The sequence below is a fragment of the Aedes albopictus genome, chromosome 3 (assembly GCF_035046485.1).
Source record: "Aedes albopictus strain Foshan chromosome 3, AalbF5, whole genome shotgun sequence".
In the NCBI taxonomy this organism is placed as follows: domain Eukaryota; kingdom Metazoa; phylum Arthropoda; class Insecta; order Diptera; family Culicidae; genus Aedes; species Aedes albopictus.
In genome coordinates this window covers 449,794,520-449,804,952 of record NC_085138.1, presented here as the reverse complement: position 1 = coordinate 449,804,952, position 10,433 = coordinate 449,794,520, and the positions used below count along the sequence as shown (strand labels likewise).

General features: G+C 38.9%; 1 protein-coding gene across 1 annotated transcript; it reads right to left on the bottom strand.

Annotated features, from left to right (window-relative positions):
- Window positions 1–563: 563 nt before the first annotated feature.
- LOC109407511 (probable ATP-dependent RNA helicase DDX27) lies at window positions 564–10,323 on the bottom strand. Its single transcript, XM_019680566.3, has 5 exons — window positions 10,076–10,323; window positions 9,166–10,014; window positions 1,388–2,223; window positions 842–1,273; window positions 564–777 (listed from the first exon to the last, which is right to left on the bottom strand). The coding sequence occupies exons 1-5, from the start codon at window positions 10,214–10,216 to the stop codon at window positions 618–620; spliced, it is 2,418 nt and encodes an 805-aa protein (XP_019536111.3). The 5' UTR covers window positions 10,217–10,323; the 3' UTR covers window positions 564–617.
- Between the last annotated feature and the right edge of the window lie 110 nt (window positions 10,324–10,433).

The following is a 10,433-nucleotide window of genomic DNA, read 5'->3' as shown; positions in this document are numbered from 1 at the left end:
ACTGCTTAGGTATTTACTGTGATCGAAGAAAGAACGGTTTCTTGGGCGATTCATGCAAGAAATTTCCCATGCATCAAGATAGGCTGAAAAAGTTCTTCTGGACTGCAAAAAGCCCTTAAGATTTCGATCGTCAGATAGTTATATTATAAGCGTAAGGTTATGACACGCAAAAATCAACGTTTTTCAGCCTCCTTCCACCCTTTTTGTATGGAACATCAATACTTTTTGTATCGATAACGACCCCTAGTAACCTTGGAACATATATAGATAGGCTTTTGCAAAACTAAGTCGATATGTTGTCTAACGTTGTCCTCAGCCTGTCCAAAGCACACAATTTATTTACTAATATAATACTTGTGCGCTTCAGATTTATTTCTAATACCTAAGTGGGAGCTATCAGAATGCAATCAGACTTCACACCGTGACGTTGCTGGACGAGTGACGGTGACGCGAGTGGGTGAGATTCACCATGCCTACTAGATCACTTGATGGGCCGAGCGTAATTGTCCCCCGTTCAATATGCCAACATGAATCTACTGTCACACAATAAAAAAGGCAAAAAACTTGTTTATTTTTTCAACTTTATATTTTATTATTCCTTTTGATAAAATAAAACATCAATGCTTTCCTTTCCTAGACTGCTTGGGCCCAAATGATTTCCCCTTGTTGGATTTGTTAAGGCCCTTTTTGTTGCGGAATTTGTCCGCACTCATTTTCATGTTCGACATTTTGGCTTTGTCGAACTTATCCATTTTCTGTTTCTTCGTGGCATCGTATCTGAAAAAAAAATCCAATTGTTATACATAACGGATCCATATTGCAGCTCCAAAACAACACTAACCGTAATTTCTTCACGCCCTTCTTGCTCGTGTCGGTGAGGTCCTTCTCGAAGCGAGACAGGCGTTTTTTGTTCTTCTTTCCGGCGTTCTGTTTGCCTTTTCCAAAATCATCATCATCGGCAGCTGCGGTAACGCGTGTCGGTCGATTTTTGATTTTGGCTAGCTTGGCTTGCACGAGGGACACCTTGGTCAGCTCCTGCAGGGCACGCTCCTTCGCCAACTGGCTGGGCGTTTTGTTGGCCTCTGTTTTCTTCTTGGCTACCTTTTGCTTTTTCTGCTGCTGATATTTGATGGGGTCGAATTCATCCTCACTGTCATCGCCTCGCTTTCGTTTCTTGTTTTTCTTCTGTTTTGTGTTATCTTCCGTAGCCGTTTTCACGGAAAGGCGCTCCTTCTCCTCTTTTCGTTCGTGATGGGTCTGGAACCACTCGCGGCTGCAACGAAAAAGGTGTCTAATGGAAATCTCCGCAACTCACAGATTGTCAGATTGTTGAAAATGGCTGTAAAGATCGAAAATTGAATATGATGTGACTTGGTGCATATCTTACCCGGGTGCACTAGCGACACCTTTCAGTTTCCTTTCCGTTCTGTTCAGTTGTTGTTCCGTTTGGAGCAGCATTTTTTCGGCCTTTTCTTCGTACAGGACTTTCTCGATTTCTTCCTCCAACGCTAACACCTTTTTCCGATACTTGTCGACAATCTCCGTCGGTATGATACGGTTCTTCACGGGGCTGACTGCGTTTTTGATGATGTCCTTAACGATTTTGCGCTCCAGTTCTCCGGCCAGCGAAACGGAAACGCCAGCTTTGCCAGCACGGGCTGTTCGTCCCACTCGGTGAATGTAATGTTCCATTGTAATTGGCATCACGAAGTTGATAACAGTTTTAACGCCACTGATGTCCAAGCCACGTGCTGCCACGTCCGTTGCAATCAGGACATCCACTTGTTCGTCTTTGAATTGTTTCAAGGATTCCAACCGCTGGGACTGGGTCAGATCGCCATGCAACTCTCCAGCTTTGACCCCCAGCAGCCCAAGCAGAATCCTCAGTCTGTGTGCCGTCTTCTTGGTTTGTACAAATACCATGCAATGGTCGTGGAATGTACGGCAGATCAAAGCAGCTAGCAGTGGCTCTCGATCCGCTTCACGGCCCTCACGAATACGGATGAACTCTTGCCGAAGGTTGAATGCCACCGTTTGGTTATTGTTCACGAAAACTTTGACCGGTTTCGTGAGTGATACCGCTGCCAAGTCCTTCACCTGGTCGGTCATTGTGGCGGAGAACAGCATCGTCTGGCGTGTCTTACTGCAGCTTTGGATAATTTCCTTCATCTGTTCAGCGAAATACTCGTCCAGCATACGATCGGCTTCATCCAGGATCAGCACCTAAAGTAGAAGTTTAGTTAACAATGGCTTCCCGTTGAGAAAGCTTACTAGAACTTGTTACGAGTTATCAACATTCAGAAGCAGGTTAACCACTCGGTGGTATACATAGTAGCTCTCATCTTAATAGTGTATTCAGAGCGCAAGGAATCGGATCATCACATAAACCGAATTATTTGTATATGAGAAACCGAAGGCAAATTGTTCAGTCATGGTGTCTACTCATAAGACAATATGATATTCCCTGACTTTTTCAGGTTTTCCAGGGCGAAATTTTATGTTAATAATTCAAAAATTAGCTAAAATTTTATAAAAATTTCTATATTTCTCAAAAAACTATTTACAGAAATATCCTCAAAACATAAGTTAAAAGTTTTAAGCAAAAATGCGCAAGATTAATAATTCAAGAGATTCCACCAAATCGCTGAATTGTTTCAAGAACTGTTTAACAAAACTCTTTCGAATATAATTCTAAAAAAAATGTTTGCGGAATATTTCCAATTTTTTCCCAGAGTTCTGTTGGGTTAGTTGAAATAAATTGCTTTGACATGTCCGCCTAAAATGACATCCAAATACTCAAAAAAAAAATCGGGAAAAACATTCAGGAGTTCAATAAGTAATTCCACAGACTATATAATCGCTAAATGCCATCCATACACAGTTATGAAAATGAACTTGGATGATTGTACTCTGTGCTGGTGGTGTAATATTGAGATTTCGAAATTCTACCCATGATTCTTCCTTCAAATCCTTCCGGAATTCCTCCTTTTAACTAATTTCCAACTATTTGAAAAAAAAAAATCCTGCAAGAAGGGGAGTGAAATCTTAAAGAGAAGCATCCAAAATTTTGGGATAATTGCTGCTAGAGATTACGGGAAGAGCTTTGGGAGCAATCCCGAGAAAATCTGTAAGAAAATAATCTCAGGTGGATCATTGTAAGAAATTAGATGATCAAGAACTGCAGGGGATGGCCAAAATGTTCGGGATAGGCAACTTTTTTTCTCTCACAAAAATGTTCAACATGCTGTAACTTTTCATAGAGTGCATCAAAAATTCTCAAATTTTAATTGTTTGTTCACCTATTATATGTGCATGATTGGTACAAATGTGAGCTCGATTGGTTATTCTTTCGCGAAGTTAGAATAATTCTCAGAATTTCTGGTAAAACACTATTTTTAGTGGATAACTGACACTGAGGTAGATTACAAGTGGTAGTCTAAATACGCGTATATGCCAAAGGATATATCCTTATAAGCAACATACTGCCGGTGGACGCATAAATGTCCCATGTGCAAAAACAGACAATCGAGAAAATCGCGTCCAAAATTCGAAAACGTAAATTGCCTCAACTATGAAGTATAAGTGCTGAATCGTGTTCTAACATCAACCAATTTTGAATTTGAGCACTTATTTTTGTTTTAGAGCGATTTTATAGTTCCATAGGATTTCTAATGAAACGTGACGCTTATGCGTCCACTTTTTAGAATGTTACAAATCGGCCTTGCATTTTTTCAACAATTTTCAGAACAAACTACCTATTTTTATTTCCTTATATGATAGTACACCATGATACATGGTCATGGGCTGCGAAATCTCAATATTGCCAAAAATGCACATGGGACAATTATGCTTCCACCGGCAGCATAGGGCGAAATTAAAAGGTACGAAACTGATTACACTCATTCGAAGAGGGTATTCTGCTTAGAGGGTTCGAAAAGTTGGTACAAGACAATTTTTTAGACAACTAATTTTTGAACTGTCATATCTAGGAAACCGGTGAACCGAATTGAATGATACGACGCTATAAAATGTAATATTTTCTCACGATGAATAAAATTATACCGGTTTGACATTTTCACCCATATAGAGGAAAATAACTTAAATTTACAGTATCATACACAAATTACCAAATAAGTTTTAATATATCTTATCAGAGATATTTTGAGAATAGAAGCAGAAAATCTTTGGATATCAACACTAAAAAATAAGTAAAAAATTTACATTTTTTTTGAGAAAGATCCAAAAAGTGTCAATCCATGATAACTTTTTTCAACGTTCAAAAAGTACCTATGTTTTAATCACATGAGAAGCATCAATGTATTGTTGATAAACATTCAAAAATTCATTAAAATCGGTTCACTGGTTTCCAAGATATGACAGTTCAAAAATAAGTTGTTTAAAAAATAGTTTTTTACGAGAACGATTCTAGCTTCGCGATCAAAATTGTACCAATGATGCACATATAGTAGGTAAACAATCAGTCAAAATTGAGAATTTTGATGCATTTTGATGAAATTCCTGCAGAAAATTAGTGAAAACTACTTAACACTCTTGGTGGAGCTTTAGTAGAAATCCCAGAAATAACTCCTTCAAGAAGAATCCCAAGAGAAACACTAACAGAAATTCCGCGATAATATCTGCGGTATATCCTGTGAGAAATTCTTGTGAAGATCTCGGAATAAATTCTGGTAGAAACCCACGGAAACTCTGGGAGTAATAATACTGGGAAAACTTCTAGAGACATTCTATATGATCCCCGAGTTTTCCAGGTTTTTCCAGATGAAATTTTGAAAGTTTATAATTAAAAAAAAAACAAATTTTCTTAAAATTATGAAGGGTGACTTAGGGTATCATCGGCAGGTTTGTTCTCTTCGTCATGAGGGATTGTTGTCAGCCAAATTGCCTGATCAAATTCAGCTTGATTGGAAAGGATTTGATGCCAACTCTGAGTTCAAAAGGTTTAAAAAAAAACCTTGACGAAAAGAACAAAACTGCCGAAAATACGTAAGTTCCCCTACTCTTCAAAAATTCTTTCAAGAATTTCTGGAATTTCTGGAATTTCTGGAATATCTGTTTGAGTACGTCCCGATATTTCTTGCGAAGGTTTTCCGATATACTTCCAGAGATTCTCGCTGGATTCCTCCTGATGATCCATCCAAAACTATTCAAAGTTTCTTCAAGAATGTCATTGGTTGAGCCTCGTAGCCATGCGGTTAGAGTCCAAATGGATGAGGTTTCGATTCCCGCTCCGAGCGATGAAATTTTTCACGAGAATCTTACCATTAGCCACTCCGTGTTAAGTTTCGTTCAATCGGTAGATCCACCGGCTAAAACCAGTGTCCGTGTCTTTGAGCGGTTTTCCGCGATAGCTATCCAATAGTTTATGTCGGGATTTTTACCGATAGTTTTTCGATATTTCTCTTGTTTTTCTTGCGGATCTTTGTCCGTAATTGCTTTCAGGAATCCATGAGGTTTTCAGAATTCCTCTTTCGATGTCCTTAATTTTTTTTTCTCGGGATTACTAGTATTATTAGCTATTACAGTCATGACTCGCTGGTTGGGGGCTTAATAGTTGGGTGACTTTTTAGTTGGGGCCCCGTTAGTTGAGCTGTCAGCCAACTAAAAAGTACCTGGATGTCATAATTCAATGTCAAACTGAAAATGACAACCAATCTGTAATTCCGAGGGGCGAGCTAATGAGTTTTTCGTTTCTTAAACTTTACGTATAATCGAAAAGAATTTCTATTTCATATTTCTTTAAAAAAAAGAATATGTACAATTACTTCGAAACAAATGCAAAACATCGGTAATCTTTATTTTGTCGATCATTGAAAGCGTTTTGTGCTTGCTTTTGGTCCGGGTGGTTTCATAAACATCTATATTTTCACTTCATCGACTAAAAATGGGTGAAAATAATTATTTCCTGCATTGGCCATATATGTATCTTGCAAACCGTATCAGTTTTGCTCTAAATGTAAAACAAATTGAAAAATTTTCCTTTTCGCTTCCAACCTAAACATGATTTAAAAAAAACAATGCACACGCCCCTTGTGCTGCTGTCACTTCACCCAACTAGCGAATCGAATTCGTTGGTTGGGTGGAGGTTGTGGCTCAACGAGCGGGTTCCGACTGTACCTAGAACTTTTTTCGAGATGTCTCATTTTTTCTCAGGTTTTTCCTGAAGTCGAGATTTCTTCACTAACACTTTGCGGAGTTTCTCGCAAGATTTTATTTGAATTCCCTCGAATATTTCTCCAGGAATTTCCTACGAGGTATTTCTTCGGTTATCTCAGGAGAAATTCTGAGGAAAACCCGTAGAAGAATCCCTGCAATAACTTTGCTAGAAATCTCTAAAGTAGTATCCACAATCTCTGGACAATTTCTGGTAAAGATTCCGGGAAGAATTTTGGGAATAATGCAGATAATCTTAGGTGGATCACTGAAAGAAATCCGGCACAACTACAAGGAAGAGCCTGGCTCTGAAAGAATGCAAGAGAAGAATTCAATGAGAAATATGAGTAATAACTCCTGTGGAAATCCCAGAAGGCACTCTGGAAAACAAATCTTGGGAGAAAGTCCAGCGTAAATTAAGAAAAACTCTGAGAGACATCTCATGACCAACATCGGAAGGAATCTTCTGAGAGAAGTTCCAGGAGATACTCCGAGAGAAATTTCAGGTAAAACTTCAAAATAAACCTCGCGAAAACTTTTAAGAAATTTCTGTAGGAGACCAGGCAGAACATCTCGAACAAAGCGCAAAGCCCATATTGTTTGAAGATATCACAGAAAAAAAATGAGAGAAATCTCTTGAGGTACTTTTGCAGTAAATTCATGAAAACTCCTTCAGAAACCCTTGGAGGAACTTTAGTAGAAACCACAAAAATAACTCCTTTAGCAACTCTGAAAGAAATTCTGGGAAGATCTTCTGAGGAAGTCCCAGGAGGAACCCGGAAGGAATCGCGTAAAATTTTCATAAGGAATGCCGATAGAAATTCCACGATTTACCCCGAAAGAAATTCTTTTAGAGCATTTGGGATAAATTATGGTAGAAATCCTACGAAGATTTCTTTGAGCAAAACACTGGAAGAACTCCGGGAAGAAACAGCATCCCCGTGAAAAACTTCAGGAGAAATCGGTTGGAATTCAGGAATCCTAGAAGGAATCCGGAAATATTCCTTTCCGGAAAAAAAAATCAAAAATGAATACCAAAAAAAAGTGTAAAAAATGCGGAAGGAATTTTATAAGAAATCCTGATACAGGGGATAGACAAAATGATCGGGACAGGCAAAATTTTCACCTTTCAAAAAATGTTCAACTAGCTGTAACTTTTCGAACAGTGCATTAAATATTCTCAAATTTTTACTGTAAGTTCATCAACTAGTTGTGTATCAGTGGTCCAAATTTGGGAAAGATCGGACTATTCTCCACGAAGTTATAAAAATTCTTGGAAAAAGGTAAAATTGTCCGATAGCCAACTTTGAGCTATTATATCTCCGGATGCAATTAACCGATTGCAATGAAATTTTGACCATACATGACTTATATAATCAACTCTAGAAAACATTTGACTAGACTTGGAATTTTCAACAAGAGAAAAGTTGTAGCGATTTTATTTTTTTCATGATTTTTTAGCAGATCGGTGTATTTTTAATATGTATTCCATTACTTTTTTAATTTGTTGGCGGCTGTATTGTTACTTTCCTGCAAAACACATTTTTATATAAGTCAAATAGAGGGAAATAAAATGAACTATAATTTGCATCTTGAATTTTAAAACGATGTTGAAGTTTTGGATATTTTGGTGTTTTATTAGAAAAATAATCTAATCGTTATAATTTTCTTCCGTGTTAAGAATTTTAAGTTAAGTCAACGGTTTTTTATAGCTCATTATATGAGTCATAAATGGTCAAAATTTCATTGCATTCGGTTCATTGCATCCGGAGATATAACAGCTCAAAGTTGGCTATCGGATAATTTTACCTTTTCCAAGAATCTTTATAACTTCGTGGAGAATAGCCCGATCTTTCCCAAATTTGGACCACTGATACACAACTAGTTGATGAACTTACAGTAAAAAATTGAGAATATTTAATGCACTTTTCGAAGAGTTACAGCTATTTGAACATTTTTTGAAAAGTGAAAATTTAACCTGTCCCGATCATTTTGTCTATCCCCTGTAGATATTCCAGGAGGTATTTTTAAAGAAGTTCCAGAAAGAAACCCTGACTGAATTTATTGGAAAAATCCTTGTAGCGAAATTTTACATGGATTTTAACTACCAGGTTTTTATTCATACGACCCAACGTTTTTTTCCCTGAGTACTCAAGATATTCCCTGAGTATTCCAGGTTTTTCCCTGTTAAATAAAATTCCCTGAGGATTCCCGGTTTTCCAGGTAGTAGACACCCTGCCGTAAAAATTGCAGAAGAAATCTATCGCTATTCCGGAAACCTGAGATTCTTAAGGAAGAAAGAATGCCGAAAGAAATGTTCGAATCTTGGAAAAATGCTGGTAGGAATCCGGAAGAATCTCCGGAAGGAATACCAAGATAATTGGCATGAAAAATACGAAAGGTATTTTGTCAAAAAAAAAAAACCCTAGGCGGAATTTCAAGAGATATTTTCAAAGCAATTCCAGAATTTACTGGAAAAATCATTGTGGTTGGATTTTCTAGATGGATACACTAACACTATATATGTAATCGAACACTTTTTTTAACACCCACGATGTAGTAAACTCTGTGGACTCTTTTTCTGAGTAGATCTACAAGTAATAAAATTCACCACTTTTTAAGTAAGTTCAAAATTTTCCTGAGTATTTACGATATTCCCTGAGTATTTCAGATTTTCACTGTTAAATAAAATTCCCTAAGGATTCCCGGTTTTCCGGGTTTTTCCAGGTAGTAGACACTCTGTCACTCATGGATATCAGAAACCACCCTTGGAAATAAAATAGTTGCAAGGGGTTTCGGTTCCTAATTCCGTTCACACTATGCAAAACAGGAATTGAAAAAAGTGATTGGAATTTGGTACTATCGCGGAATTTTCGTTCAATTATGTATGCATGATTTGAAAAAGATTCAAAACCACTGCTCTACAGTGATCAATTTGCCTTCGGTTCCCGATACATTAACGTATTTTCATTTTTAAAGCTAGATCATACTCACCTCTATGGAATCCAGCGAGAAGCTGGGCGTGTTCTTGATGTGATCGATCAGACGACCTGGCGTGGCAATCACAACGTCCGGGTTTGTCCGGAGCACGGCCTCCTGGGCCTTCACGTCCAAACCTCCGATGGCAATGCCCACTTCGATGCTGGTAAACTGCGTCAGCTGTTTGGACACCTGATAGACTTGGGCGCCCAGTTCTCGAGTCGGCACAAGGACCAACACCCTGGTAACCGCTTGGGCCGCGCTAGGTTTATACAGCAACCGTTCCAACGTGGGAAGCATATAGGCCGCGGTCTTTCCGGTACCCGTCGCGGCACAACCGCAAATATCCCTTCCCAAGAGAGCTATAGGGATGGTGGCCGCTTGGATTGGGGTAGGGTAGATGTAGCCCAGCACTCCGATTGCTTTCATCAGCGGTCGAGAGAGGTTCATCTGATAGAACGAGGAGATTTCCTCATTGCCGCCAGCTTCTTCGAAAAAGTCCTGTGGCTCATCTTCCTCGTCTTCGATCTCGACCTTGTTGTCGGTAGGAACCTCTCGCTTTCGGCCCTTTTTCTCCTTCACCCTCATGACGTCGTGCTTGAGCTCATCATCCGACAGGTCAACTTCATCGTGGTACGAATTGGGGTCGTGATCGTCCGCTTCTTCCAACATTTCCGCGTTTTCCTTGGACCGGCCCTTGATAACATTGGCAATCTTGTCGTCCACCTTGCCGCGGTTCTTTTTCTTGACGTACTTCATCAGGTCATCCCAGGTGTCGTGATTGTACTCGCTCACCGAAGATACAAATTTGAAATCGTTGTCGAAATCGCCTTTCTTTTGGCTTTTCAGTTTGGTGGGTTGATACTGAAACGATAATATTTCGATTGAAAACAGAAACACGCCATACCATTCAGAGCGTACTTACCTCAACCTCAACGTCCGATTCCTCCGACAGATCCTCAACTTCTTCATCTTCGTTAATGGTTTTGATCAGGTCGTACTTTTTGTCCACCACATCGACCGTCTTTTTAGCACTCTTTGTGGACGCTTTTTTATTATTTTTCATGGTAAATTATCTAAATTACACTGAAATATTCGTAGTAAAATAGTTTAGTTTTCCGTCTACTGCACTAGCACGTGTGTTTACAAGAATGACGATTTGGGTTCGGGACGAGAGAGAGAGAAACGATTCGTGACTGACAGCCGAGGGAGTGGACATCGGCGTTTTGTTGTGACATTTTTGCTTAACACGTTCACTTTGAACTATGCATTTACAGTACTAT